This window comes from Palaemon carinicauda, chromosome 21, assembly GCF_036898095.1.
Source record: "Palaemon carinicauda isolate YSFRI2023 chromosome 21, ASM3689809v2, whole genome shotgun sequence".
Taxonomy (NCBI): Eukaryota; Metazoa; Arthropoda; class Malacostraca; order Decapoda; family Palaemonidae; genus Palaemon; species Palaemon carinicauda.
The window spans coordinates 19,808,214-19,834,542 of NC_090745.1; the positions used below are offsets into that span (position 1 = coordinate 19,808,214).

Consider the following 26,329-nt stretch of genomic DNA (forward strand, 5'->3'; position numbering starts at 1 on the left):
GCTACTGTTGCTCCTTTGCGTGTGGACTCTGCTTGTCAAGCATTGCCACCACGGCAGGTCTCTCCCTTGCTTGAGACTCGGCAATTGTCGGACAAGGTTCCTTCAGATGAGGAAGTTGCTGATCCCCCTCCTACTGATATTCCCTTGAGGACTCTGTCAGACGGAGAGGAGCCTAAAGCTGCTCAGCCCTCTATGGACTTTAAATAAATCATGCTGATTTTTAAGGATCTTTGTCCCGGATCTTTTTGTAACTGCTGCTCCTCGTTCGCCTAAACGTCAGAGTTTACACTAGGCCTAGCTACTTCGAAGCCGTTGTTTTCTAAGCTAGTGGTCTCTCGCTCTTCTAAGAGAGCTTTACGTTTGCTAGGCGACTGGTTAATCACCAGGAGGAGTTTGGGGGAGACAGCCTTTGCTTTCCCTCCTTTTAAGCTGGCTTATAGAGCGAGAGTCTGGTATGACACGGGAGAAGTTCTCGGCTTGGGAGTTCATGCCTCTGCCCAGATAGACTTCTCAAACCTCATAGACTCTCCCTGGCGCCTGGCCATGAGACGCTCCAAGATTTTATGGTCGGCTTCAGAGCTAGACCATCTCCTGTTAGGAGTTTTTTCGAGCGTTTGAAGTTTTGCTGTACAATTATGTCATGCATAAACAAGTCTATCAGGGATGGCTCCAATGATCTGGCAGCCACGTTCACTGCAGTAGTACGTAAGAAGAAAGTGCGCTCAATGTGTTCATTGTCAAGACAAACTTCACGATGAAGTCTTCCAGGCTGTCTTGACAGCATTAATGGAAGGCGACTGGATGGTCTCTCTCGACCTTCAGGATGCATACTTCCACATTCCTATACACCCGGATTCCCAACGTTTCTGAGGTTTGTTTACAGGAATGTGGGGTACCAGTTTCGAGCCCTGTGCTTTGGCCTCAGTCCTGCTCCTCTCGTGTTTACGAGGCTCATGAGGAATGTGGCAAAATTCCTCCATCTATCGGGAATCCGAGCCTCCCTGTATTTGGACGACTGGCTTCTCAGAGCATCGTCCAGTCTTCGCTGTCTGCAGGATCTACATTGGACGTTGAGTCTGGCCAGGGAGTTGGGACTTTTGGTCAACCTAGAAAAGTCCCAACTGATCCCATCCCAGATTATTCTATATTTGGGGATGGAGATTCGCAGTCCAGTTTTTCGGGCTTTTCCGTCTGCCACCCGAATAGAACAAGCCCTGCTCAAAGTCCAACTAATGCTGAAAAGAGAACGTTTGTTCAGTCAGGAGTTGGAACAGTCTCGTAGGGACTCTCTCATCCCTGGAGCAGTTTGTCTCGCTAGGGAGATTACACTTTCGGCCTCTCCAGTTCCATCTAGCCTCTCACTGGAACAAGGACAAGGCGTTAGAGACGGTATCATTCCCAGTCTCCGAACCAGTAAAGGCATGCCTGAAATGGTGGGACAGCAATATCAGTCTGAGAGAGGGACTATCCCTAGCAGTCAAGAACCCAAACCACGTGTTGTTCTCAGACGCGTCGGATTTGGGTTGGGGTGCGACCCTTGACGGTCGGGAATGCTCGGGTCTGTGGACCTCAAGTCAGAAGAGCATGCACATCAACGGCAAGGAGCTATTAGCAGTCCACTCGGCCTTGATGAAATTCAAAAGCTTTCTTCGAAACAAAGTGGTAGAGGTCAACTCAGACAACACCACAGCTTTGGTGTACATCTCCAAGCAAGGAGGCACACACTCCCTCACGCTGTACGAGATCGCAAGGGACCTTCTCATATGGTCAAGAAATCGAGGCATCTCCCTGTTGACGAGATTCATCCAGGGGGACTTGAACGTCTTGGCAGACTGTCTCAGTCGGAGGGGTCAGGTGATACCCACGGAATGGACCCTCCACAAGGACGTGGGCAAGAGTCTTTGGGCTACTTGGGGTCAACCCACCATAGACCTCTTTGCCACCTCGTTGACCAAAAGGTTACCAATCTATTGCTCACCAGTCCTAGATCCAGAAGCAATGCACATAGACGCGTTTCTACTGGATTGGTCTCATCTGGACTTATATGCATTCCCACCATTCAAGATAGTAAACAAGGTACTGCAGAAGTTCGCCTCTCACGAAGGGACAAGGTTGACGTTGGTTGCTACCCTCTGGCCCGCGAGAGAGTGGTTCACCGAGGTACTTCAATGGCTGGTAGACATTCCAAGAAGTCTTCCTCTAAGGGTAGATCTCTTACGTCAGCCCACGTAAAGAATGTTCATCAAAGCCTCCCCGCGCTTCGTCTGACTGCCTTCAGACTATCGAGAGACTCTCAAGAGCTCGAGGCTTTTCGAAGGAGGCAGCCAGTGCGAGTGCGAGAGCTAGGAGAGCTTCTACCATCAGAGTATACCAGTCGAAGTGGGAAGTCTTTCGAGACTGGTGCAAGCCAGCATCTGTGTCCTCTTCCAGTACCTCTGTAGCCCAAATCGGAGATTTTCTTTTACATCTGAGAAATGTTCGCTCCCTCTCAGCTCCCACGATTAAGGGCTACAGGAGCATGTTGGCTTCGGTCTTTCGTCATAGAGGCTTAGATCTTTCCAACAATAAAGATCTCCAAGATCTCCTTAAGTCTTTCGAGACCTCTAAGGAACTTCGTTTGGCAACTCCTGGATGGAACTTAGACGTGGTCCTAAGGTTCCTCATGTCAGACAGGTTTGAGCCATTACTTTCAGCCTCCCTGAAGGATCTCACCCTCAAGACGCTTTTCCTAGTGTGCTTGGCTTCGGCTTAAAGGGTCAGTGAAATTTCATGCCTTCAGTAAGAACATCGGCTTTTCTACAGAAAAAGCCACATGTTCACTTCAACTTGGTTTCCTGGCCAAAAATGAACTGCCTTCTCGTCCTTGGCCTAAGTCATTTGATATACCTTGCCTGTCAGAGATCGTAGGCAACGAACTTGAAAGAGTGCTGTGTCCAGTTAGAGCTCTTAAGTTCTACTTAGCTCGTACTAAGTCCTTACGAGGTGGATCTGAGGCATTATGGTGCTCAGTTAAGAAACCATCATTGCCTATGTCAAAGAATGCTTTGTCATATTTTATCAGATTTTTAATATGAGAGGCTCATTCTCATTTGAATGAAAAAGACCGATGCTTGCTTAAGGTTAAGACGCACGAAGTAAGAGCTATGGCAACTTCCGTGGCCTTTAAGCAAAATAGATCTCTGCAAAGTATTATGGACGCGACCGTTTGGAGAAGCAAGTCGGTATTCGCGTCATTTTACTTAAAAGATGTCCAGACTCTTTACGAGGACTGCTACACACTGGGTCCATTCGTTACAGCGAGTGCAGTAGTGGGTAAGGGTTCTACCACTACATTCCCTTAATTCCAATATCCTTTTAATCTGCTCTTGAAATGTTTTTTAATTGGGTTGTACGGAAGGCTAAGAAGCCTTTCGCATCCTTTTTTGATTTGGCGGGTGGTCAAATGTCATTTCTTGAGAGCGCCCAGATTAGGGGTTTGATGAGGTCCTGTTGTATGGGTTGCAACCCTTGATACTTCAGCTCCTGGGAGTCTTTCAGCATCCTAAGAGGATCGCTGGGCTTCGTGAGGAAGACAGACAAACAAGGCAGAGTAATCGTCTAAGTCAACTTCCTTACCAGGTACCTATATATATTTGGGTTTTGTTATGATATAACTGTCAAAAACTCTGAGCATATACGCTGTAAACTTTATTAACTCTGGTCTCTACCCACCACCATGGGTGTGAATCAGCTATTATATATTCACCGGCTAAGTTAAATATTTAAAAATGATATTTTAATTATAAAATAAATTTTTGAATATACTTACCCGGTGAATATATAAATTAAAGATAGAGACCCAGCGGGATGAGAAGAATTGGGTCTGTTTACACGTATATGCGGTATCTGGCCGATAGTTGGCGCCAGTGGGCACACCCGCAACCTTCATAGCGATCGCTCGCGAGTTTTTGTGTTTTTTCTGTCGAGCCGCCGGAGGCTCACCTATTATATATTCACCGGGTAAGTATATTCAAAAATTTATTTTATAATTAAAATATCATTTTAATTAGCTTTTCCCTATTTTGGGTTAGACATGAATTGGGTCCTCTCCATCTTTTGACCCGAGCTCTTTTTGACAGGACTACCTTGCAAGTTCAAGTCATTCTTCCAAGTAGTTTTCTGTAATTCAGATGTAGTGGTCACTGGCACTAGTAACCCAATGCTTAAGCTTGAAGAAAACAAGGAAGAGAAGAGTAAAAGTGGAGTTAACCATGAAGCGATTGGTTGGTTGCATGTTGAAGGATATAGAATATGAGACACTCCATATATGAGGTTAATATAAAAGTCAGGGATGGAAAGGCCTTAATGGCTTGAAGAATGTAATAATGATGAATGACCACTTAAACAAAATATATTTTATTTGCCTTTGAAATTAATTCAATAATTTGAGATCTGTCATCTCTCCAAGACAAGCTTCAAAGCATCCTAAAATTCCAAACGTCCATAGAAGTTTTATGTTGAGTAATATTTTGAAAAAAGAATTGGAAAATTGGATTGGAAAAAAAAGAAGGCTAGAAAACATCTTTGTTTTATAGGGTTTTAACTATGAGAACTCCATTCTCCAGAACACACTTAGATTAGTGCTGTTAGTGTACCATAACAAGCTCTTGAATGAAGATGGTATGAGCAATATAAAGATAATTGAAGGAAATTGTGGTATTCATCAAGGAATCGGCTTTTAAGTCCTTTTATCTTAGTAGTGGAGGAAACACGTATTGAAAGTCTTGGAGAGTTGCTTCATGCATTTAGTTGTATGTTTGCAGCAGATTCAGAGGAAAAGATTGTTGAAATGTTTATAAGATTGAAGAGAGTACTGTATTGGAAATCAACATGAGTAAGATGAAATTTATTAAAGCCTCTGCCGACAGGAGAGGAAGCCAAGGGAAAAGTAGTCGGGAATGTGGCCATGTTGGTGCTTTGAGACAGATGTTGGTATAAGATTATTGAGCACTGTGCATTTGATGTAATGGATGTTCACAAAAATGGAATGTCCAAAAAGAATCTCTGGATTTCAATATGTACATGTAGCAAGAAAATTTTGATTCCTTGAATGAGAATGTGCAGAAGGTAAGACGGTCGTAATAACTTGGGTGAAGTGGAAAGATTCTAGTCTGAGTGCAAACAGAAGTATCCCATTAGTAAACAGAGCAGAAATCAATGGCAATGGGAGACTGAAAAGATATGAGTAGTCAATGGAGTATTGAAACTTTAGAAAATTATTTGACAAATGAAATTGCTGGTGTAACATGTCCAAGGGCTAGGAAGTTGATAGAAATTTCAAGGATTGAGAATGGTTGTATGTGTGAGGAATGGAGATGAGGAAACTATTCAGAAAAGCATTTTATTTTATGGAAGTACTTGTTTTAAGATAGAAAATAGCAAAAGGATGTACCAGTTGAAAGATAGAGAACAACAAAAGGATGTAGACAGGAACACAGACCAAATTGGAATGCGCACAGCAAGTGCTCTTGATGAAAAGCTCTTCAAGGATTCATATCACATGTAACCCCATAAAGGAAAAATTTGGCATTAAAATGACGATGACCAATGAAAAGTGAAATTAAAAATCTAAAACTCTTTGAGCTGTCGTCCATTTTTTTTTTTTCAAAGGTAGATGGTGTAAAGTATATGAATATTCAACTTTTAACTGGTATTCCAATTATGTTCATTTGGTAACTGAAATGACATTGAACAGGTTACTGCACTGTGTTAATTTTAAAATTTTACCCTTGAATTGATGGTTTTCAAATAGTTATAAATTACAGTATAATACCTGTATTATGTTTTAAAGCTTAGTGTGTAGGAAAGATTACCGTATGTTATTTAAGTGATGCTGATTACATGTACTGTATCCTTTTTTTTTCCTTTATAGGTATCCCCACCATCCGGGTGGAGTTTCAAACCAGATTCCGTTTCGCTGAAAGTTGATGGAGAGACTGACGATTGTAGTCTGGGAAAAGACATTAACTTCCACTTTCAGGGTTTTGCTGTTATTGGCAAGGTTTGTGGTTTCATCCTACCAAATATTTTCTTTTGAAAAATGTTTGTTCGTAGTTTTTATGTAATGTAGTTATAAAAATGTCTCATTGATGTTTCTGAAAATTGACAAAGTATAGAGCCTGTTTACTAATTAGAGACCTTACTAACATTCTGTCTGTCTAATTTAAGAACAACAGTGACATAAAGGGTGTCTTGCCAGTCTGGAACCACCTATGTAATTAATAAGTTTATTTTTCCCCCTGTGTAGTTCCTGACTTTTTTTAATACCCTGCAATGCACAGTACAGTAATGAAAATTATTTCAACAAATCTTACTTTTGAATCATAAGTTATTAATGGAAGAAATGCCAACTAACTGCATTACCCCGTAATGCTAAAAAATAAAAAATGAAAATTTTCAGCACAGCAATAGAGATAACGGCATTTGTTCACTAGTATTTTATTTGAATTAGCAAGATATGTCCCTTTACTGATGAAATTTAACTTTTTCACTTGATAAAACTGCCGTGTAAAACATTGATGATGACAGTAGATATTTTTTTAAAAACTAATTTTCTAAAAGCTTGTCATTTGATCTTTCAAATGGTCAGGTTATTAGTGCCGGGTGTGATTCTGGTCCTAAAGGAGTAACAGTGTCCCTCTTCAGAGGGGATACAGTTATCCAAACAACAGAAACAATTGATGGTGGATCTTACGTATTCACTCCCTTATCATCTGGAAAGTTCACTGTTGTTGCATCACATCCTACGTGGACATTGTTAAATGACCGTGTAAGTAGTGTACTGTATGTATGCAGTAACATTAATTTATATTAGATGTGTAAGTTTTTGGTTTGATACACTTATTCTTATTGTTCCTTTTGTGTATGTGTGGAAAAAAACAGTATTTTAAGACTTGTTAGAATTTTTAGATAAATAGTTTTCTGTTCTAGACTTGGCAATCTAGGAATGTGATTCATGTGTCTAAAGTAGTGATCTTTGATTATGATGATATTAATTCTTATTTCTCTTTCTCTATTTCTAGATTTTTTCTCTTGCATTAGTGATATCTTCCAGTATAGCTTAGTCTCATAGATTGAGATTTTGAAGTAGCTTCTATATTAATTTTAAGTTTTGTTGCTTTTGAAAATATTGGAAATATTGATGGAGCATCATTGAGGATTGTTTAGGGAAGATTTTTCTTAATGAATAACTTTTTTTTCAATATTTAACTTAGCCGGTGATTATAATAGCTGCAACTCTGTTGCTCGACAGAAAACTCTAAGGTAAAACTCGCCAGCGATCGCTACACAGGTTGCGGGTGTGCCCAACAGCGCCATCTGTCGTCCAGATACCCAGTACTCAATGTAAACAAAGACTCAATTTTCTCTCTGTCGTGCTAACGACAAGACGTACTTACTCGCTGTTGCTAAACTGGAGTTTTTTCACAACTAATTGGTGAAGTACATTATTCTAGTTTTGAGCTTTCGCTGTGCAAGGTTTCTCTTCACAAATCCTTGAACTCTTTTTGATAACGGATTCTTTGTTGATGACTTTTTGATAGTTTTTTGAATTCCCCTTTGACCAATTCAAAATGGCTGACCCTTCACAAGTCCCAAAATTTAGGAAGTGCAATGCTAGGGACTGTTCAAGGCGTCTTCCGAAGGCTTCTATCGACCCTCACACTGTTTGTTCCAATTGTCGGGATAAAACCTGTCAATTGGAAGATCGGTGTGAGGAGTGCGTTGGGCTTTCGGAATTCGATTTTATCGAATTCCAAAAGTATACACGTAGGCTAGAGAGAGATAGAGTTAGGAGAAGTTCCTCTCGTTCTATCGATATTTCCTCTCCTCATGCCCCACAACCTATTCCTTCCCCTGTAGTGGTTGCTCCTACAGTAATCCCCCTCCTGGCACTCAGGAACCTTCGATGGCTGATATGATGCGTGCCATCCAAGCTCTGGGTGAGAGAGTTGAGTCCCTTGCTAGTGACCGTAATCAACTTATGGCGGATGTGAAGGAGCTGAAGTGCAAAAGTGCAGTGGGAAGTGTTAAAGTGAGTAATAGTGTTGTGGATAGTATTGCGCTTGAGGGTTCGTCTGTTCGTGCCTGTCGTCCTCCTAGTCCGGGACCTCTTGCAAGCTCCCAAGTCCAGGGGAGAAGCAATGTCGTACGACAAATGGGTTCGAGAGGCTTTAATCAGCGAACAGACGTTCCCTCCGTGGTATCGGGCGTATCTACCCAAGATCGCCCCTGCCTAACTAAGACGAGAGAGCCCATATATACCTCGTCTTCGGAAGGTGTTTCTCGCAAGAAACCCTGGACCAAGGTCTCACGACCGTTAAAGCGCAAGTCGGTCCCTTCCGCACAAGTCCAACGGCCCAGTTGTAGCCACTGGGTCAGTTCGGACTCGCTGCAGTCATCCGATGACTGCTCTCCTCCTAAGAGAGGCAAAGCGGTACCGCTTCAGACAGTTACACCGTCTGTCGCCGCACCTGCTCCTGTAGACCCTAAGTGGTCTCTACTGCAAGACATGCAGTCTCAGCTAACGTCTCTTATGCAGGACTTTCGTGCGGAGAAGGTTGCTGCCGCACCAGCTAGTGCAGCTCCTTGCCTACAACCGCCCACACGATCGGTTGTGCGTCCGGTGGACGCTGAGGTAACCTTCTCACGCACACCAGTTGAGAGAGTTCCGCCACCCATGCGTTCCAGTGTGATCTGCCAGCCGCATGTTGACGTTCAGCGACGCACGGAGGTCTCCGTTGACGTTCGTGAGGTTCAACAACCGTCAGAGTTGTTTTGTTTTGACGCGGTGCGTCAACCTCCGCAACCCAGTGTGGTTGCCACTGCTCACCCACATCAGTCCAGACAGTCTGGAGTAGACGCTGTGCGTCCCCGCGCTGCTATGGTTGTTGCCAGCTCACAGACTGGGCAACAGTTCCATGACGTTGCGTCCGGCTCAGTCACGCATGCACCCGTGCGACCGGACTCAGCTTACCAGCCGTTACCCACTCCGTTGCCGTTCCCTCATCAGTTATCGGATGAGGGACTTTCTGATGATGATGTTGCTGCACACGTAGATGAACCGCATTCAGAACTGGACGAGCCTAAGTCTACGCAACCCTCTTTGGACTTTAGGAAAGTTTTGGCCCTGTTCAAAGAGATGTTTCCGGACCAGTTTGTTTCTGTGGCTCCGCGTTCTCCTCCGTCAGAGTTTGTGTTAGGCATGCCGTCATCCACTCCTGCCTTTACTAGACTCGTCCTCGCACGCTCGTCCAAGAGAGCTTTGCGTGTGATAGGAGAATGGCTGCAGTCCAAGAAGAGTTTAGGGAAGACAGCTTTTACGTTTCCCCCTGCTAGACTCTCTTCTAGATCGAGCGTCTGGTATGCCACGGGAGAAGTTCTCGGCTTGGGAGTTCCTCCCTCTGCCCAGGGCGACTTCTCAAGCCTAGTAGACTCTCCCCGCCGCCTTGCCATGAGACGCTCAAAGATATGCTGGTCATCTTCGGACCTGGACCACCTGCTGAAAGGTATCTTTAGAGCCTTCGAAGTGTTTAACTTCTTAGACTGGTGTCTAGGAGCTCTAAGCAGAAAGATCTCTCCGACAGAGAAGGAGACTTCCTTGCTCATTATGTCCTGCATGGACAAGGCCGTACGTGATGGGTCTAATGAGCTTGCTGCATCATTTGTGTCCGGAGTCCTTAAGAAGCGTGAAAACCTATGCTCATTCCTTTCAGCTGGAGTTACACCATGCCAGAGATCCGAACTTCTGTTTGCTCCGCTTTCCAAGTGCCTTTTTCCAGAAGACCTGATTAAGGAAATTGCCGCTTCTTTGATACAGAAGGATACTCACGATCTTGTTGCGTCCTCAGCTCGCAAAGCCACCCCTTTGCCTACCTTGTCAGCTAGACCAAGGATGGACACTCCAGCGTCCCGTTTTATTCCGCCCTTTCGTGGCAGAGCCTCCAGCAGAGGAGGTGCTCGTGCCGAAGGGAAACGAGGAAAGAAGAAAGGAACCAAGTCCTTTAAGGGCAGAGTCTGACTGCCAGCTTCTTCAGACAGCAGTGGGAGCCAGACTCAAGAACTTCTTCAGACCTGGGAAAAGAGAGGCGCAGATGCACAATCTGTGAAGTTGCTCAGAGAGGGGTACAAGATCCCGTTTGTACGAAAACCCCCTCTAGCAACGTCTCCCATCGATCTCTCTCCCAGGTACAGAGAGGAAGACAAGAGACGAGCATTGAAACAGGAAGTGTCTCTCTTACTAGAGAAGGGAGCGGTAGTCAAAGTCTTGGACCATCAAACCCCGGGATTCTACAACCGCCTCTTCTTGGTGTCAAAGAAGACAGGAGGGTGGAGGCCGGTGCTAGACGTCAGTGCGCTGAATGTCTTTGTCACAAAGCAGACGTTCTCCATGGAGACCACAAAGTCGGTTCTAGCAGCGGTCAGAAGGGAAGACTGGATGGTCTCTTTAGACCTAAGGAACGCCTACTTCCACGTCCCCATCCACCCGGACTCCCAACCTTTTCTGAGATTCGTTTTCGAAAGGGTTGTCTACCAGTTTCAAGCCCTGTGCTTTGGCCTAAGCACAGCTCCTCTTGTGTTTACGAGGCTGATGAGGAATGTAGCCAAATTCCTTCATTTAGCGGACATCCGAGCCTCCCTCTATTTGGACGACTGGCTTCTCAGAGCTTCTTCCAGTCGTCGCTGTCTGAAGGATCTAAAGTGGACTCTAGATCTGACCAAGGAATTGGGTCTCCTTGTCAATATGGAAAAGTCACAAGTGGTCCCATCCCAAACTATTGTGTATTTAGGGATGGAGATTCACAGTCTAGCTTTTCGGGCTTTTCCGTCGGCCCCCAGAACAAGCCAAGCCCAGTTATGCATCCAGAACATGCTGAAGAAGGAACGATGTTCAGTCAGGAAGTGGATGAGTCTGATAGGGACGCTATCATCCCTGGAACAGTTTGTGTCATTAGGAAGACTACACCTCCGTCCTCTTCAATATCACCTAGCATTTCACTGGAAAAAGGACAAGACGCTAGAAGCGGTCTCGATCCCCATTTCCGAGAAGATGAAGTCTTGCCTGACGTGGTGGAAGGACAGTATCAGCCTCAGAGAGGGTCTGCCCCTGGCTGTTCAGACTCCCAACCACGTTCTCTTCTCGGACGCATCGGACGTAGGCTGGGGCGCGACATTAGATGGTCGGGAATGCTCGGGAATATGGAACTCGAGTCAAAGGACAATGCATATCAACTGCAAGGAGCTACTGGCAGTACATCTGGCCTTGAAAAGCTTCAGGTCTCTCCTTCAAGGCAAAGTGGTGGAGGTGAACTCGGACAACACCACGGCTTTGGCGTACATCTCCAAGCAAGGAGGGACCCACTCACTGACGTTGTACGAGATCGCAAGGGACCTGCTCACCTGGTCAAAAGGTCTAAACATATCGCTAGTAACGAGGTTCATCCAAGGCAACTTGAATGTCATGGCAGATTGTCTCAGTCGGAAGGGACAAGTAATTCCAACAGAATGGACCCTCCACAAGGATGTATGCAAGAGACTTTGGGCCACTTGGGGCCAGCCAACCATAGATCTCTTTGCAACCTCGATGACCAAGAGGCTCCCAATATATTGCTCACCAATCCCGGACCCAACAGCAGTTCATATAGATGCCTTTCTCCTAGATTGGTCACATCTAGATCTATATGCATTCCCACCGTTCAAGATTGTCAACAAGGTACTGCAGAAGTTCGCCTCTCACGAAGGGACAAGGTTGACGCTAGTTGCTCCCCTCTGGCCCGCGAGAGAATGGTTCACCGAGGTACTTCGATGGCTAGTAGACGTTCCCAGAACTCTTCCTCTAAGGGTGGACCTTCTACGTCAGCCACACGTAAAGAAGGTACACCAAAGCCTCCACGCTCTTCGTCTGACTGCCTTCAGACTATCGAAAGACTCTCGAGAGCTAGAGGCTTTTCGAAGGAGGCAGCCAGGGCGATTGCTAGAGCAAGGAGAACATCCACCCTTAGAGTCTACCAATCGAAGTGGGATGTCTTCCGAAACTGGTGCAAGTCAGTATCTGTATCCTCGACCAGTACCTCTGTAACTCAAATAGCTGACTTCCTCTTATACCTGAGGAAAGAACGATCACTTTCAGCTCCCACTATCAAGGGTTACAGAAGCATGTTGGCATCAGTCTTCCGTCACAGAGGCTTAGATCTTTCCAACAATAAAGATCTACAGGACCTCCTTAAGTCTTTTGAGACCACGAAGGAGCGTCGTTTGGTTACACCTGGTTGGAATTTAGACGTGGTACTAAGATTCCTCATGTCAGACAGGTTCGAGCCGCTACAATCAGCCTCCCTGAAAGATCTCACCTTAAAGACTCTTTTCCTGGTATGCTTAGCCACAGCTAAAAGAGTCAGTGAGATTCATGCCTTCAGCAAGAACATCGGATTTTCATCAGAAAAGGCTACATGTTCTCTACAACTTGGTTTTCTAGCCAAAAACGAGCTGCCTTCTCGACCTTGGCCGAAATCGTTCGATATTCCAAGCTTATCGAATATGGTTGGCAATGAACTAGAAAGAGTCTTATGCCCTGTGAGAGCTCTTAAGTTCTATTTAAAACGAACTAAACCTTTACGAGGCCTGTCTGAAGCTTTATGGTGTTCTGTTAAGAAACCATCTTTGCCTATGTCAAAGAATGCCTTATCCTATTTTATCAGACTGTTAATACGAGAGGCTCATTCCCATCTGAGTCAGGAAGACCAAGCTTTGCTGAAGGTAAGGACACATGAAGTTAGAGCTGTCGCAACTCTCGTGGCCTTTAAACAAAATAGATCTCTGCGAAGTATAATGGACGCAACCTATTGGAGAAGCAAGTCAGTGTTCGCGTCTTTTTATCTTAAGGATGTCCAGTCTCTTTACGAGGACTGCTACACACTGGGACCATTCGTAGCAGCGAGTGCAGTAGTGGGTGAGGGCTCAACCACTACAATTCCCTAATTCCATAACCTTTTAATCTTTCTCTTGAAATGTTTTTATTGTTGTTTTTTGGGTTGTCCGGAAGGCTAAGAAGCCTTTCGTATCCTGGTTGATTTGGCGGGTGGTCAAAGTCATTTCTTGAGAGCGCCTAGATTAGGGGTTTTGATGAGGTCCTGTTGTATGGGTTGCAACCCTTGATACTTCAGATCCTAGGGGTCGCTCAGCATCCTAAGAGGATCGCGAGGCTCCGTAAGGAAGACGTACTTAAAAAGGCAGAGTAATTGTTCAAGTCGACTTCCTTACCAGGTACCTATTTATTTTGTTTTTATTTTTGATAACTTCTAAAATGAAATAAAAACTCTTAGCTCATATTAATGTAAACATATATTGCTGGTCTCTACCCACCCCCCTGGGTGTGAATCAGCTATTATAATCACCGGCCAAGTTAAATATTGAAAAATGTTATTTTGATAATAAAATAAATTTTTGAATATACTTACCCGGTGATTATAAATTAAAGGACCCTCCCTTCCTCCCCAATAGAGACGCAGTGGAACGAGGAGAAAATTGAGTCTTTGTTTACATTGAGAGCTGGGTATCTGGACGACAGATGGCGCTGTTGGGCACACCCGCAACCTGTGTAGCGATCGCTGGCGAGTTTTACCTTAGTTTTCTGTCGAGCAACAGAGTTGCAGCTATTATAATCACCGGGTAAGTATATTCAAAAATTTATTTTATCAAAATAACATTTTTCTCTGTTTTCTGTCCTTTTGATACTCAGGTTGATGTTGAGGTTGCTGATGAAAATGGAGATGCAGGTTCATCTCTTATTGTTGGGGGATATAGCCTTTCTGGTAGTGTGACTACAGATAACCAGCCAACGCCTGGGGTTAATTTTGTTTTACATGCTAAAGATGCAGATGTCACAATACCAGGTAAAAGTTTTAATTGTACTTAAAATCACTGTAATTAACTAAGATTAATTTTGATGCTACAAAAGTTTTGTTTTATTTGTAGATTTAGATTTAATTATCTTGGCTGTTTAAAGTGTTTATTATTAGCTAAATTTGAACATCATGTTTAAATTTTTTACTTTTTTTTATTTTGCATATTTTGAACAGTCTGTATTCAAGGAAGTCCGAAGGGATATCAGAGTGCTGTAGACTTAACAGTTGTATGCCATGTTGTATCTGGCAAGGATGGCGTGTTTGGATTTACTTCTGTTGCCCCTGGAGAATATGCATTGACTCCTTACTTTGAGTCAGACACAACTAAATATGAAGTTATTCCCGGACTAATAGAAGTAACTGTTGGCCACGACGATGTTGTTCTCCAACAACCCTTTAAGGTAAAATATATTATTGCTGGTTGCAGTTTCAATGATATTTTATGATGAAAAGAAACCATAGTATTTTGTGCTCAACCTGTTCCTTGCATTAGTTTGGTTTGGAAGGAATATGGTATACTGTACAGTACTGGTCAAGCATCGTTAATATGGTAATGGGTAATCGGTCACCTCCTTTAACTGGCAATAATTATGGGAACCAATGACATGTATTTAGTCTGACCATATTTGTTTTGAACTAGTTTTATTACATTCATGCAGTGATTTGTGTAGACACTTTCATCACAGCAGCAAAAGCATTTCTCATAGTTTTTAAACATTCTCATGGTATTTTAAAAGTAATGTGAGTATATTAATCATAAGCATTTTTTATCAACACATTTTTGTAGTTTTTCATGATCAAATGCTGTCGTTTAAAATTTCCTCATGGATATAAGTTTATTTCGTATTGCTAACTTCTCGGAGCTGGTTAGAAGTCTACGTTTATCATGAAATATAAAAATTTCTATTTTTCAATACAGTGTATTTTTTCTCATTTATCAGAATTCTTTTCTTTCTTTCACAAATAACATTTCTTAAGCGGAATTTTAAGTTTTGTTTGAAGAGTATCCAAGTTGTAACAAAATTACGTTTAACAAACTTTTGTAGTTCCTTATGACTAAATTTCTATTTCTCGCAGACCTGAGTTTACTTGTATATCTTTTTGCTTTTACCTGGATTCCCTTCTGAGTTTACTTTTAATTTTGTTGTACTTTTACTTGGATTCCTTTCCTTTTTTCACAAATATTTCTTAGGTTGAACTTATAAGTTTTGTTTTGCAATTTAGAACTTTATGGTTTACACTTGGAACCGATCTACCGGTAAATCTATAAGATTGCTTATGTATTTTTATAACATAGTTGCCACTCAAGTAAGGGCTGCACAATGTGTTTATTATCGATGTCAATGTTTAGGTTAAATATATTTAGGAGAAAAACAGGTACAAAGTATACTAGAAAAAGAATGCTGTAGAATAGTAGAAGGGAATTGTAATAGAAAGTAACTGTAATATCTAGGAGAAGTTACTATCTCAATGCAGCTAAAATGTGTAGTGGAAACAGACTCAAATCCATATCAATAGGAATCTTGCCTATCTTAATACATGGTTAATTACATAATTATTCCTTAAAAATAATTTTTAGGCTTTGATTTGGATGAACTGTGGTACCATAATGTATAATTTTTGATAGAATATTGCAAAATTTAGGAAAATTTGAAACAAAAGAATTTAGGCAATAGGCTAAGATATAACTCCTTGAACTATTATAGTGCTCCCAAACGAAAGTGGCAGTCGAATGACAGTTCTTCTTAATATTTCGTATAGATTTCAAATAATTTCGTACCTTCACGACCTCTTGGTGAGGATACAAGAAAATTTGCCCAGCTTGACATTTGCGGATTAACTGATTTAGCGTGGCGAACTAATCTTGTTCTTCTCTGAGAATGGGTGACCTCTAAATCTTAATCATTTGATTCGTTCTGGGTTTTTTCTACCAACAGAGTTTTTCAGTACACTGGAATTTTTTTTAATCCTTTTAAACAGATACACACAAACACACACATATTTATATATATATATATATATATATATATATATATATATATATATATATATATATATATATATATATATATATAATGTATATATATATACTGTATGTATATATACTGTATATATATATATACATACATATATATGTGAATATATACATATACACACACATATATATATATACACACACACACATATATATATATATATACATATATATATATATATATATATATATATATATATATATATATATATATATACACATACATATGTGTATATATATATATATATATATATATATATATATATATATATATATATATATATATATATATACACATACATATGTGTATATATATATATATATATATATATATATATATATATATATATATATATATATATATATATATATATATATGTATATATATATATATATATAATGCCGTATATCATATTCACTCAGATAAAGATGTAAAATTAATTAAGACACGCGCGCCTTGTTTAAATGCATTAGAGACTTGATCTATTCCAATTTCTTTTCCATTGGCCACCTGGGAAAAATAGCCGAAAAGGGAACTATATCCGGGATAATGACCAACGGAACTACCCCGCCTTTAAGACCTTAATCCATCCCCTGCTTTAGGGCTTCTCCAAATAAAATGACCGAAATATTTTAGATTCGATGCGAAAAAATAAGCTCTCGGCTGCCACTTTCGTTTGGGAGCACTATAGCAAATTAAATTTGAAAATTTTCCTTTCAAATAGCAGTTGTTCCGTAACCGAAATACAAACCACGCTATTTACAAAGGGTATTACTTTTAGCGTAGCTGAAATGGCGAGCCATTAGAATTTAACGAGGGTGTATTACCCCCGCGCTAGTTAGCGGGGGGGTAGGGGAGTGGTAGCTAGCTACCCCTCCTCCCCCTCACACACAGGTGAATACTCACTTTCACTTTTGGCTCGGACTGTGACAGACGTCTCTGTCTTGGTCCTCGCTTGGCAGCCATTGTCTGTTTTGTCTTTACTTAATCGCTTACTTTTCTTTTACTTAATATATATGTAAACATGTTTTCATGTTTGTATATATATTTGAGTATAGAAATAAGTAAGTTTCCTTTTCAGATGTGTGTGTGTAGTGTACGATATCTACGTGGAGGCCTCGGCAGTTAGGCCACCACGGCCTAATTTTATGGGTTGCGATCGAGTTTGACTTCGGTCTTTCTCTCTCTCTCTCTCTTGAGGTCGTTCACCCTTTTACTATGTTTTACTACGCCCTTGTAGCTTCCTTCCCGTGTGGGTGGGGTTGCTACGCCGTACATTTTGTCTCAATTAGTTTATGAATCTAATTGTAGTTGTTAATTTTTCAGCTTGTAGAACGATTCCTTTCGGGGTTTTCGTTTTTTTCTTTAGTGTTCATTCATTTTTAAATTACATAATTACATAGTTACATAATTATAATTGTTATAATTCTGTTTTGGTTACAGCTCTCCTTCCGCGAGTGTAAGTGGTTGTGAGGGCACGTGCCTGTTGTGTAATTCTTGTTCCTTTTCCTCGGGATTCCTCTTCGGAGCCTTCCCGGGGGAATGAATGTGTACTAATATTATTTGTTTTATTTTTTTACAGTTACCGATCTAGTTCGTTTCTGTAATATAGCAACGGTGTGAGCTGTCTGGTTGAGTCCTGGGGATTCGGCTGTTGCTGCCTCCCCCCTTGTATTGTCGTCAGGGGCGTGTCTCCTTCTACTGGTAGTACTCCCGTGTCGACGGACAGCTCTCCAGTTCATTTTAGAACAGTCAGGAGGCTTGCCTCCTTGGGCGGATAACTTTCCTTCCGAGGGAAGTTTTTTCCTGTCCAGGCTTGAGCTTTTCCTCTTTTGGGGGGTTCTTCTCTTGCCTTTTTTTCGTGCGACTATGCTCTTGGTGCTGAGCGGTCGCACCTGCAGTTTCGCTCAAGGGGCTGGGCAACTGCAGGAGCTCCTCTTCGGAGGATTGCCCCTCTTAGGTCACTGGCTGACCAGTCTCTTCCACGAAGTGTTTCTCTTTCGTTCGCGAGAGAGTACACTCATAGAGACTCCTCTTCGGAGGTTTCTTCTGTTGCTGTTGCTGTTGGCCTCCCTCGCCGTAAGGCCCTCCGTCCGCCTCGTCGTAAGGGCCTCTCATCTCCCTATAAGGGTGCTTGAGGCGCCTTTTTGAATCTCCGTTTGCAGCCTACAACTTCTTTTTCTCGATCTTCCGTCTTGGTGCAGATGGACAGCAGTCTAATCTCGTCTTCCGACGGGCAACGGTCTTCCCGACGGACAACGGTCTTCCCGACGGACAGCGGTCTTCCGACGGACATCAGTCTCCCGGCGGACAACGATCCCTTCGGGGCAAAGGGTTGCCCCCACGGGGGTTCTTCCCTTGCGTGTCAGGGTTTCCCTGCGCGCCCTTCTGTTCGTCAGCGCTCTCCTGTTCGTCAGCGCTTTCAAGATGATCTTCCCTGTGGTTCCTGTTACGTGCCCTGTGCGCCCACGTTCGCCCTCGCGATCTAGAACTTCGGTTCAGGTCGGGGTCAAGGACTCTTCTTCTTTGCGCAGGCTTCCACGCGTAGCCTTCTGCTCGTCAGCGATCATCAGCTCGTCAGCGATCATCAGCTCGTCAGCGATCATCAGCTCGCCAGCGATCGTCAGCTCGTCAGCGATCATCAGCTCGCCAGCGATCTCCAGATCGCCCACGTGTGTTACAGCTGGCACGCCAACGTTCTCCAACACTTCTGAAGGAACATGGTTCGCCAGCTACTAGCTCAACTGCGGATGCTGATCGCCATCGCGCGACCCTCAACTGCAGATGCTGACCGCCATCGCGCGACCCTCAACTGCAGATGCTGACCGCCATCGCGCGACCCTCAACTGCAGATGCTGACCGCCATCGCGCGACCCTCAACTGCAGATGCTGACCGCCATCGCGCGACCCTCAACTGCAGATGCTGACCGCCATCGCGCGACCCTCAACTGCAGATGCTGACCGCCATCGCGCGACCCTCAACTGCAGATGCTGACCGCCATCGCGCGACCCTCAACTGCAGATGCTGACCGCCATCGCGCGACCCTCAACTGCAGATGCTGACCGCCATCGCGCGACCCTCAACTGCATGCTGCTCGCCATCGCACAACCCTGAACGATTGCCCGCTTACGCATGCTGCTCCTCATCGCACCACCCTGAACGATCGCCCTCCTGCAGATGCTGATCACCATCGCACCCTTTCACGCGATCATTCACCTGCGCATGCTGCTCGCCATCGCACAACCCTGAACGATTGCCCGCTTACGCATGCTGCTCCTCATCGCACCACCCTGAACGATCGCCCTCCTGCAGATGCTGATCACCATCGCACCCTTTCACGCGATCATTCACCTACACATGCTGCTCGCCATCGCACAACCCTGAACGATTGCCCGCTTACGCATGCTGCTCCTCATCGCACAACCCTGAACGATCGCCCTCCTGCAGATGCTGATCACCATCGCACCCTTTCACGCGATCATTCACCTACACATGCTGCTCGCCATCGCACAACCCTGAACGATTGCCCGCTTACGCATGCTGCTCCTCATCGCACAACCCTGAACGCTCGCCCTCTTGCGGATGCTGATCACCATCGCACCCTATCACGCGATCATTCACCTACACATGCTGCTCGCCATCGCTTACCGCCAGCGATCTTCTTCACCTACGCGGCAGCACGATCCCTCGCCGTCACGCCCATTCCCCTGCGCGCCCGCGCGATCGCTCGCCTGCGCGCCCGCGCGATCGCTCGCCTGCGCGCCCGCGCGATCGCTCGCCTGCGCGCCCGCGCGATCGCTCGCCGGCGCGCCCGCGCGATCGCTCGCCGGCGCGCCCGCGCGATCGCTCGCCTGCGCGCCCGCGCGATCGCTCGCCTGCGCGCCCGCGCGATCGCTCGCCTGCGCGCCCTCGCGAACGCTCGCCTGCGCGCCCGCGCGACCACTCGCCTGTGCGCCCGCGCGACCACTCGCCTTTGCGCGACCGTTCGCCCTCGCGCGACCATAGTTCGCGGCGAATTCCACAGCCGGTGGTAGCAGCAGGGACGCGTGCTCCTAGGCGGCACTCGGGATCACCTCCATCCAAGCACAGGTTGGTAGTGCAGGACGAAGACAGGTCAGTACAGCATTCTTCCCACCTTCTTTTCAGGCAGGAACCGTCGTGTCCTCTCCAAAGGATCGCCCGATCCCTTTCACCTTAGCGAGGATTTCGGACTCTGTGTCCTTGGAGCAGCAGACATGGTTTGATCCGCTGGCACGGGCGTTAATGAGGGTTATGAAACCAGCACTCACCGGCCAGGGTAACAAACCAGCGGCTGTCTCTCCTACGCTGAAGAGAAAGAGAGGAGTGGACTTCGTGGTGACTTCCCCCAGGGCGAAGTTGGTTCCCAAGAGGTCGGTCTCGAGGGTCCCCTCTCCTGCACGAGTACTCTCTCCTTCTCCCGCCCTGGAAGGATTTTTGGCGGGGGGGCTTTCCGTTGAAGATTTCTCCATCGGACAAGGGGTGACTGCTTACCTCTTCCTCTGGGAGCTTACCAGGTTTTTTCCCTCCTCGGTTACGGCCCGAGGTTTGGTTCAAGGAAGCTACAGGAAGATCAAGGGTACTTTCCTCCTCTCGAGCTCAGGCACCTTGGCCTTTCGTCGTTAAGTATCTACTTGCGGACAAGCTCGATGTTTTACCATCTGGACGCACTGACTGAAGGCTTCCTTCGGGTGTCTCATCTGTGGAGGTCAACGACCTCAGACACCCTTCCATCCTTGAGAAGAGTTTTGTCTTTGCCCAAGGACAGAGACTTAAACATCTGCTGTGCGGAGTAAATCGACTTCCGGTTTCACTCCTCCAAGGCGCTTTCTTCCAGACTCTGCAGGGCTCCAGCTCCCTTTTCTTTCAACCACGTCGGCCTAAGTTATCGGCTACGACAACTGGGACAAGGTGTCCAACTGCAGTTTCCTCCTGTCAGGAACAGATGGCACGGGAGACTCCCCCGGGGGGGGCATAGTCCTAAAAGGAGTTCACGAACTCTAGGATTGCAGGTTTTTTCGCTGGGAGGATGCTTAAGGTTACTCATCCGAATGACAGCTTCCCGATGCCCATTCCCGCACAATCTCTGTGAGTAGCCAAGGATATCGCGCCTGCCGTCTCTGTCAGCGAATTCAGTGTCTCTGAACCTCTATGCCATAGCATCAGCAGAGTTGCCCGGTTGGGCAGAATGATCCATACCTTAGGCGAAGGTCTTCCTTAGGATCATCGACGGCTTCACCCCCGGCCCCCTCAGTCGATCCTTTCTTGTAAGGAAGGATCTGAGAGGGGATGTCCATAGTCGACCTCTCAGCCCTGATCAAGTTTGTCGAACAAACTTCGGCCAGCGTAGACCAGCAGAATCGATCAGACTGGTAACGAGGCGACAGGACTCCTTTAACCCTGGATCGGAAGGACGGGTACTTTCAGTTTCCATTCCATCCATCTTCCAGGGTGCTCGTCGAATTCAGCCTAAACTGCAAGTATTCCTGCTTATGATGCAGTGTGGCTATCCCGCCGTGGCATAGCAGGTTTGTTTCCCCAGAGAACTCTCCCTGCCTTCCTCTTGGCCGCTCAGGTGCAGACTTCCGCCTCCTCTGCTGTTTGGAGGGCTGGTCAACTCCGGTAGGCTCGGGTTTCGACCTTCTTCAGCGCCGGGAAAAGCTTCCGAATGCTGACCATGAGTGTGGGCTCATGGTATTTTGCTTGGAGCCTTCTCTTCCTCTGCCTCAACATCTGGAGTATCTGGCCATGATATTGAGTCAACCGCCTTACCACGTTGGAAACCCCGCTTCTCGTCTGTCCAGCGAGGTTAAGCAACGTCGGCACTTGGATGGGTGACCACCTGGGGACGCCAGATTCTGTTACCACATCCTCCGAGCCTTCCTTTCGGTTGACTGTGGCAAGACTGAGGAGAGTCGCAGTACCTGTTCTCAGTCAAGCAGAGTTTTCAGCCCTACCTTGGAACGTTTCCTAGTTCTTCTTTCCTCATTGACCCGTTTATAGTCCGAACGGTCGCCTCAGGATAAGTTCCATGTGGGGCGATCCAAGTTCCGGTGGCTTCAGGCAATGTTTAACCGGACTCCCTGGCCCTATGGGACCAGCGGAACTATTAAACCTGCAATGGGTGTTGACCTATGGAGCCTCTTGATGGTAGTGGATATTCTCGTCCTTTCCCCACATTCTTGATGCGGTTCTCGGACTCGTCAAAGGAAAGGGGGGGGGGCATGTTCCGGTCCAGGCCTATGGTCAAGACCTGAAGGATACCTCTCCATCATTCAGGCAGGCTTAAGGGCCTTAGTCTGGCCCCTCTTCAGTCCTACCGCTCCTGCCAAGTCGCCCCGTTGCGTGTCGACTTCATGCTAACCAGCAGGGGACGCATTTTCACACCTTCACATCTTGCAGTAGAGATACCGGGATGATTGAGATTCTCTCAATTCCACCATCGGCTCTCTCATTCCAGGCAGGGGAATGTTTCTCTCAGACTATCCAAGCAGAGCCTCATAGAGAGAGTGTACCTAGGGGTCTTTGACCTTGGGTAACCAGCAAGTGCTGATCTGGGGGACCTGATCGCGACAGCTTGGAACCTCAAGCTTCCGCTAGTTTTCCCCCCAGTCTCAGACCCCGAGACTCTGGCAAGATGCATTCCGGTGATGGTGGGACAACTTCGACGCCTGCGTCTTCCCTCCTTTTTGTCTGCGGACAATGGGTCTCAACAAAACCAGGTTGTCTGTCAACCTTTCAATGGGAGAGCTCCACTGGGACTATGCGCAGAACGGTTTCTGGACCCTCTGCTTCCCCTGACGGAACTCCCGGGAGAGCTTCTCCCACGGCGCAGGCTACTCAAGCAACCACTCTGCGACATCTCTCCCGAACCGGGGCGTCGCTTCGGCTTCATGCCTGGAGACACTACGCTTCCTCCTCTAGAAGAGACAACCCGCTACAGTCGCGGTACGGAGGTCGCGTCATCTGCGATAGTCATCCACAGGGGTCTCCCAGGCAAAGTGAAGAGTCTAAGGTGGTTGGTGCCGTGGGAGATATACCTCTTCCCGTGAGGCCTCTTCTCCAGCAATAACGGTCTTATTGCCTTTCGGCGGGAGGAAACTCCTTTCCGCTCTTGGCAATGAAGCCTGTCGCTCAGCCTTTCCCTGACCTTCAGGCTTAAAGGAATAACTTTTTCCTGCCCGCTGGATCTATTCTCGCTCATGCGAAGCTACGATCGTCCCTGCCCTAGTCGGAGGAAGACCTCCAACTTGGAGCATGGCTCGGACTTTTAGTCCTTTAAAAGATCTTCTCAAGACCCTTTTACGACAGGCCTCGGATTGTATTCCGCCTTGGGTCTTCTGCTCACTCTGGCCACGGCCAGTGTGTAAGCAATCTTCTTGGTCTCTTACTACTCCCCCCCTTTCTAAGGAAGAGGGGAAGGCAACATTCAGGCTCGCTCCTGAGTTGTTGGCTAGACTCAGAATCTGAGGGTCCCGACCCTTCGGTCCGATTCATTCAAGATTTTGAGTCTCCATTCTGTGTCTGATGTCCCAAGACCTTCTCTTTCTTGCCAGTACAGGAATCGAGAGGTTAGCGCTGGGAACAGCTGCAGTTTGGCCTCAGTTGCAGCCGATTTGGGAACACAAGGAGGACATGGGGGGAGAGTCACCAGTATACCTCTTCAGCCCGGACTCAAGGACATTCATCTCGACCTGTCTTCAGACCCTCCCCCGTCACGTCGCCCTACAGCACGATGTTGGATACATCGCAACGTCCCTCGCCTTCGAGTAATACTACTCTGTGACGCAGGTGCTACAAGCTGGAGTCTGGAAGCGTCTGATGACCTTCGCAGCCCGCTTCCTGCAGGGCGTGACCCACAGGAGTCTCGATACGTTTTCTATCGCTCTGTGGTGGCTACACAACAGCTGGTCTAACCTCAGGCTCCTTTTTGGACAGGTAGCAGAAGGTTGAGGGCATTGTTATCAGGTTTTAGTCTGCATGAACGAAAGAAGTATGTCTGGCCCTTACTTCTTTCTTCATCATCCCCTCTACGGGGAAGCAGCATCCTGGTCTCTGCATAGCTGACCTCGAACCTCTGCAGGTAAACCATGCTTCCTTGTGTTCCGAGTATTGAGTCAATACTGTCGCGTCCCCCATACCCTGACGAGGTGGTATTGGGAACGTCCTAACCCAGAGTTCCTTCTGGAACTCCAGGTCAACTGCCTAAGACGGGTCACACTTCTTCCTTCACACACAAGCTTACGTAGGCCACATGGTTCCTTGCGGTGCAAGGAACTTGTGAGGTGCAGGGACTCCTTTTCTCGAGTGCGACTCACTCGGATTCTGAGTCCCCGGGTAAAGCCAAAGCCAGTATGGCTGGGGACTTTCCACCCTTCCTAAGGGATAAGTCACCCTTTGTAAATAGCGTGGTTTGTATTTCGGTTACGGAACAAATGACAAATTCGAAGATAATTTGTATTTTTCCTAACCATACAAACCTTAGCTATTTACACATATTTGCCCGCCAGCCCTGTCCCCCAAGACAAGTCCTACCTCTAAGTGAAAGTGAGTATTCACCTGTGTGTGAGGGGGAGGAGGGGTAGCTAGCTACCACTCCCCTACCCCCCCGCTAACTAGCGCGGGGGTAATACACCCTCGTTAAATTCTAATGGCTCGCCATTTCAGCTACGCTAAAAGTAATACCCTTTGTAAATAGCTAAGGTTTGTATGGTTAGGAAAAATACAAATTATCTTCGAATTTGTCATATTGATTTGCTTAATTTTTTCAAACCTTTTATGCAGTAAAATGCTTAGATGAAAACAAGCAAAGTTACTTTTTTTAACCCCTTAACTAATTAAAGTTGGTTTTGTTAAAAGTAACACATTAAGTGTTATTTGTGTTTTGTAAAGCCATTTTTGTCTTGAATACTTCAACTTTGATAAAGCAGGAATGTGTCTGGCTTAATTTTATTGTGCCATGATGAAGAAGAGACGACAAAATAATTACACGCCTGTAACACATGGTTTAAGATGCATCTTTTAAACGAATAGAGATATGCTTTTTTAAAGTTTTATGATGCTGTATTTACTGGTAATTCATTTGCATAATTTACGTTTGATATGTATAAAGTAATTAGCAAGTTGTGTGTGTGTTGTTTGTTCTTCATTATCAAAATTGCCCTTAGGAATTTTTCAAGTTTCAAGTGAGCTGTTGGGATTTTTTTTAAATACACAAATATTCAAGAGATTTCTTTTTGAAGGTGTTTCTAACTTATTGAGATAATTATGTTAATAGCAACACAGGATTTTTAGTTATAAAAGGTGGAATAGATAGCAAATGTATAATGAATTACAGTTCATCATTTTTTTTTTTTTAGTATTTGGAGGCTATCTCTGTAAGAGTTGAGCTTGATTCATTGGGCTTTTAATGATAGTAATTTAATTTTTGGACAGTATATAGTTGTTAGTTATTTCCAGCCATATACATACTGTATTCTCTAATGCAAGTTTTTATCCTTCTATGTCTTATAGGTTGAAGGTTTCAGTGTGACTGGAAGACTTACTAAGACTGCTGGTGGAGAGGCAATTGCTGGAGCAAAAGTTACGCTTGATAAAAGTATTTCCACCATAACTGATGAGTCTGGGAGTTACAGTTTTCATAATATCAGATCAGGAAAGCATAAGATTAAAGTGACTTCAGGTTAGTTATATGTGTATAATCATAGGTAAAGATTCTTCTTTTCATTGTACTCGGTGGTAATGTTGTCAACAATTGATTCAAGATTATAAAAGAAAAAACTTACAAATGACAAACCTATTGAACTTTACTAGCCAGTTGGCCTAGCCGGAGTAGTAAAACTGTTCTCAAAATGTTATAGATTTTTAATGGTGAACAAATATTTTGATAATACAAGAGCATGTTTTTCATATTCGAATGCTTTTTTGTATGTTGTCTTATCTGTTCCGAAACGATCTTCAGCAGTATTCCAGCAGGGCAACCTAATGGTGTTATGGCCATAAAGTTATGCTCCAATACTGGTATTGGATTAGTGCAGAGAAGGGAGGCTGTAAAGTACCCTTATGATGAATAGGTTTATATATATAGAAATTGTTTTTGTTTTATGAAAATATCCCATGTTCGTTACTCCCCATCAATTACATATTGTTGGTAATGCAATTGAGGCTAGGAGGGTGAGATAATTAAAAAATATTGAGAGGGGTTGATTGAGGCTAGGAGGATGAGAAAGATGATTAAAAAATGTTGAGATGGGTCAGTTATTGTAGGAAAAATCACTAAAAGGGGCCAGAAGGAAGTGTTCATCTCTTTGGTTGGAAGGCACAGATAGTATTTG

The 26,329-nt window shown here is 45.0% G+C and overlaps 1 protein-coding gene across 1 annotated transcript in view; it reads left to right on the top strand.

Moving 5' to 3' along the window:
• The window catches only part of LOC137615204 (BOS complex subunit NOMO1), a 71,394-nt gene that overhangs the window by 13,328 nt on the left and 31,737 nt on the right, over positions 1 to 26,329 (top strand). The window contains exons 3-7 of the mRNA XM_068344860.1: positions 5,912 to 6,040; positions 6,629 to 6,808; positions 13,775 to 13,928; positions 14,115 to 14,341; positions 25,509 to 25,677. Coding sequence (XP_068200961.1) covers positions 5,912 to 6,040; positions 6,629 to 6,808; positions 13,775 to 13,928; positions 14,115 to 14,341; positions 25,509 to 25,677 — 859 coding nt within the window. The remainder of the gene's footprint in view (positions 1 to 5,911; positions 6,041 to 6,628; positions 6,809 to 13,774; positions 13,929 to 14,114; positions 14,342 to 25,508; positions 25,678 to 26,329) is intronic.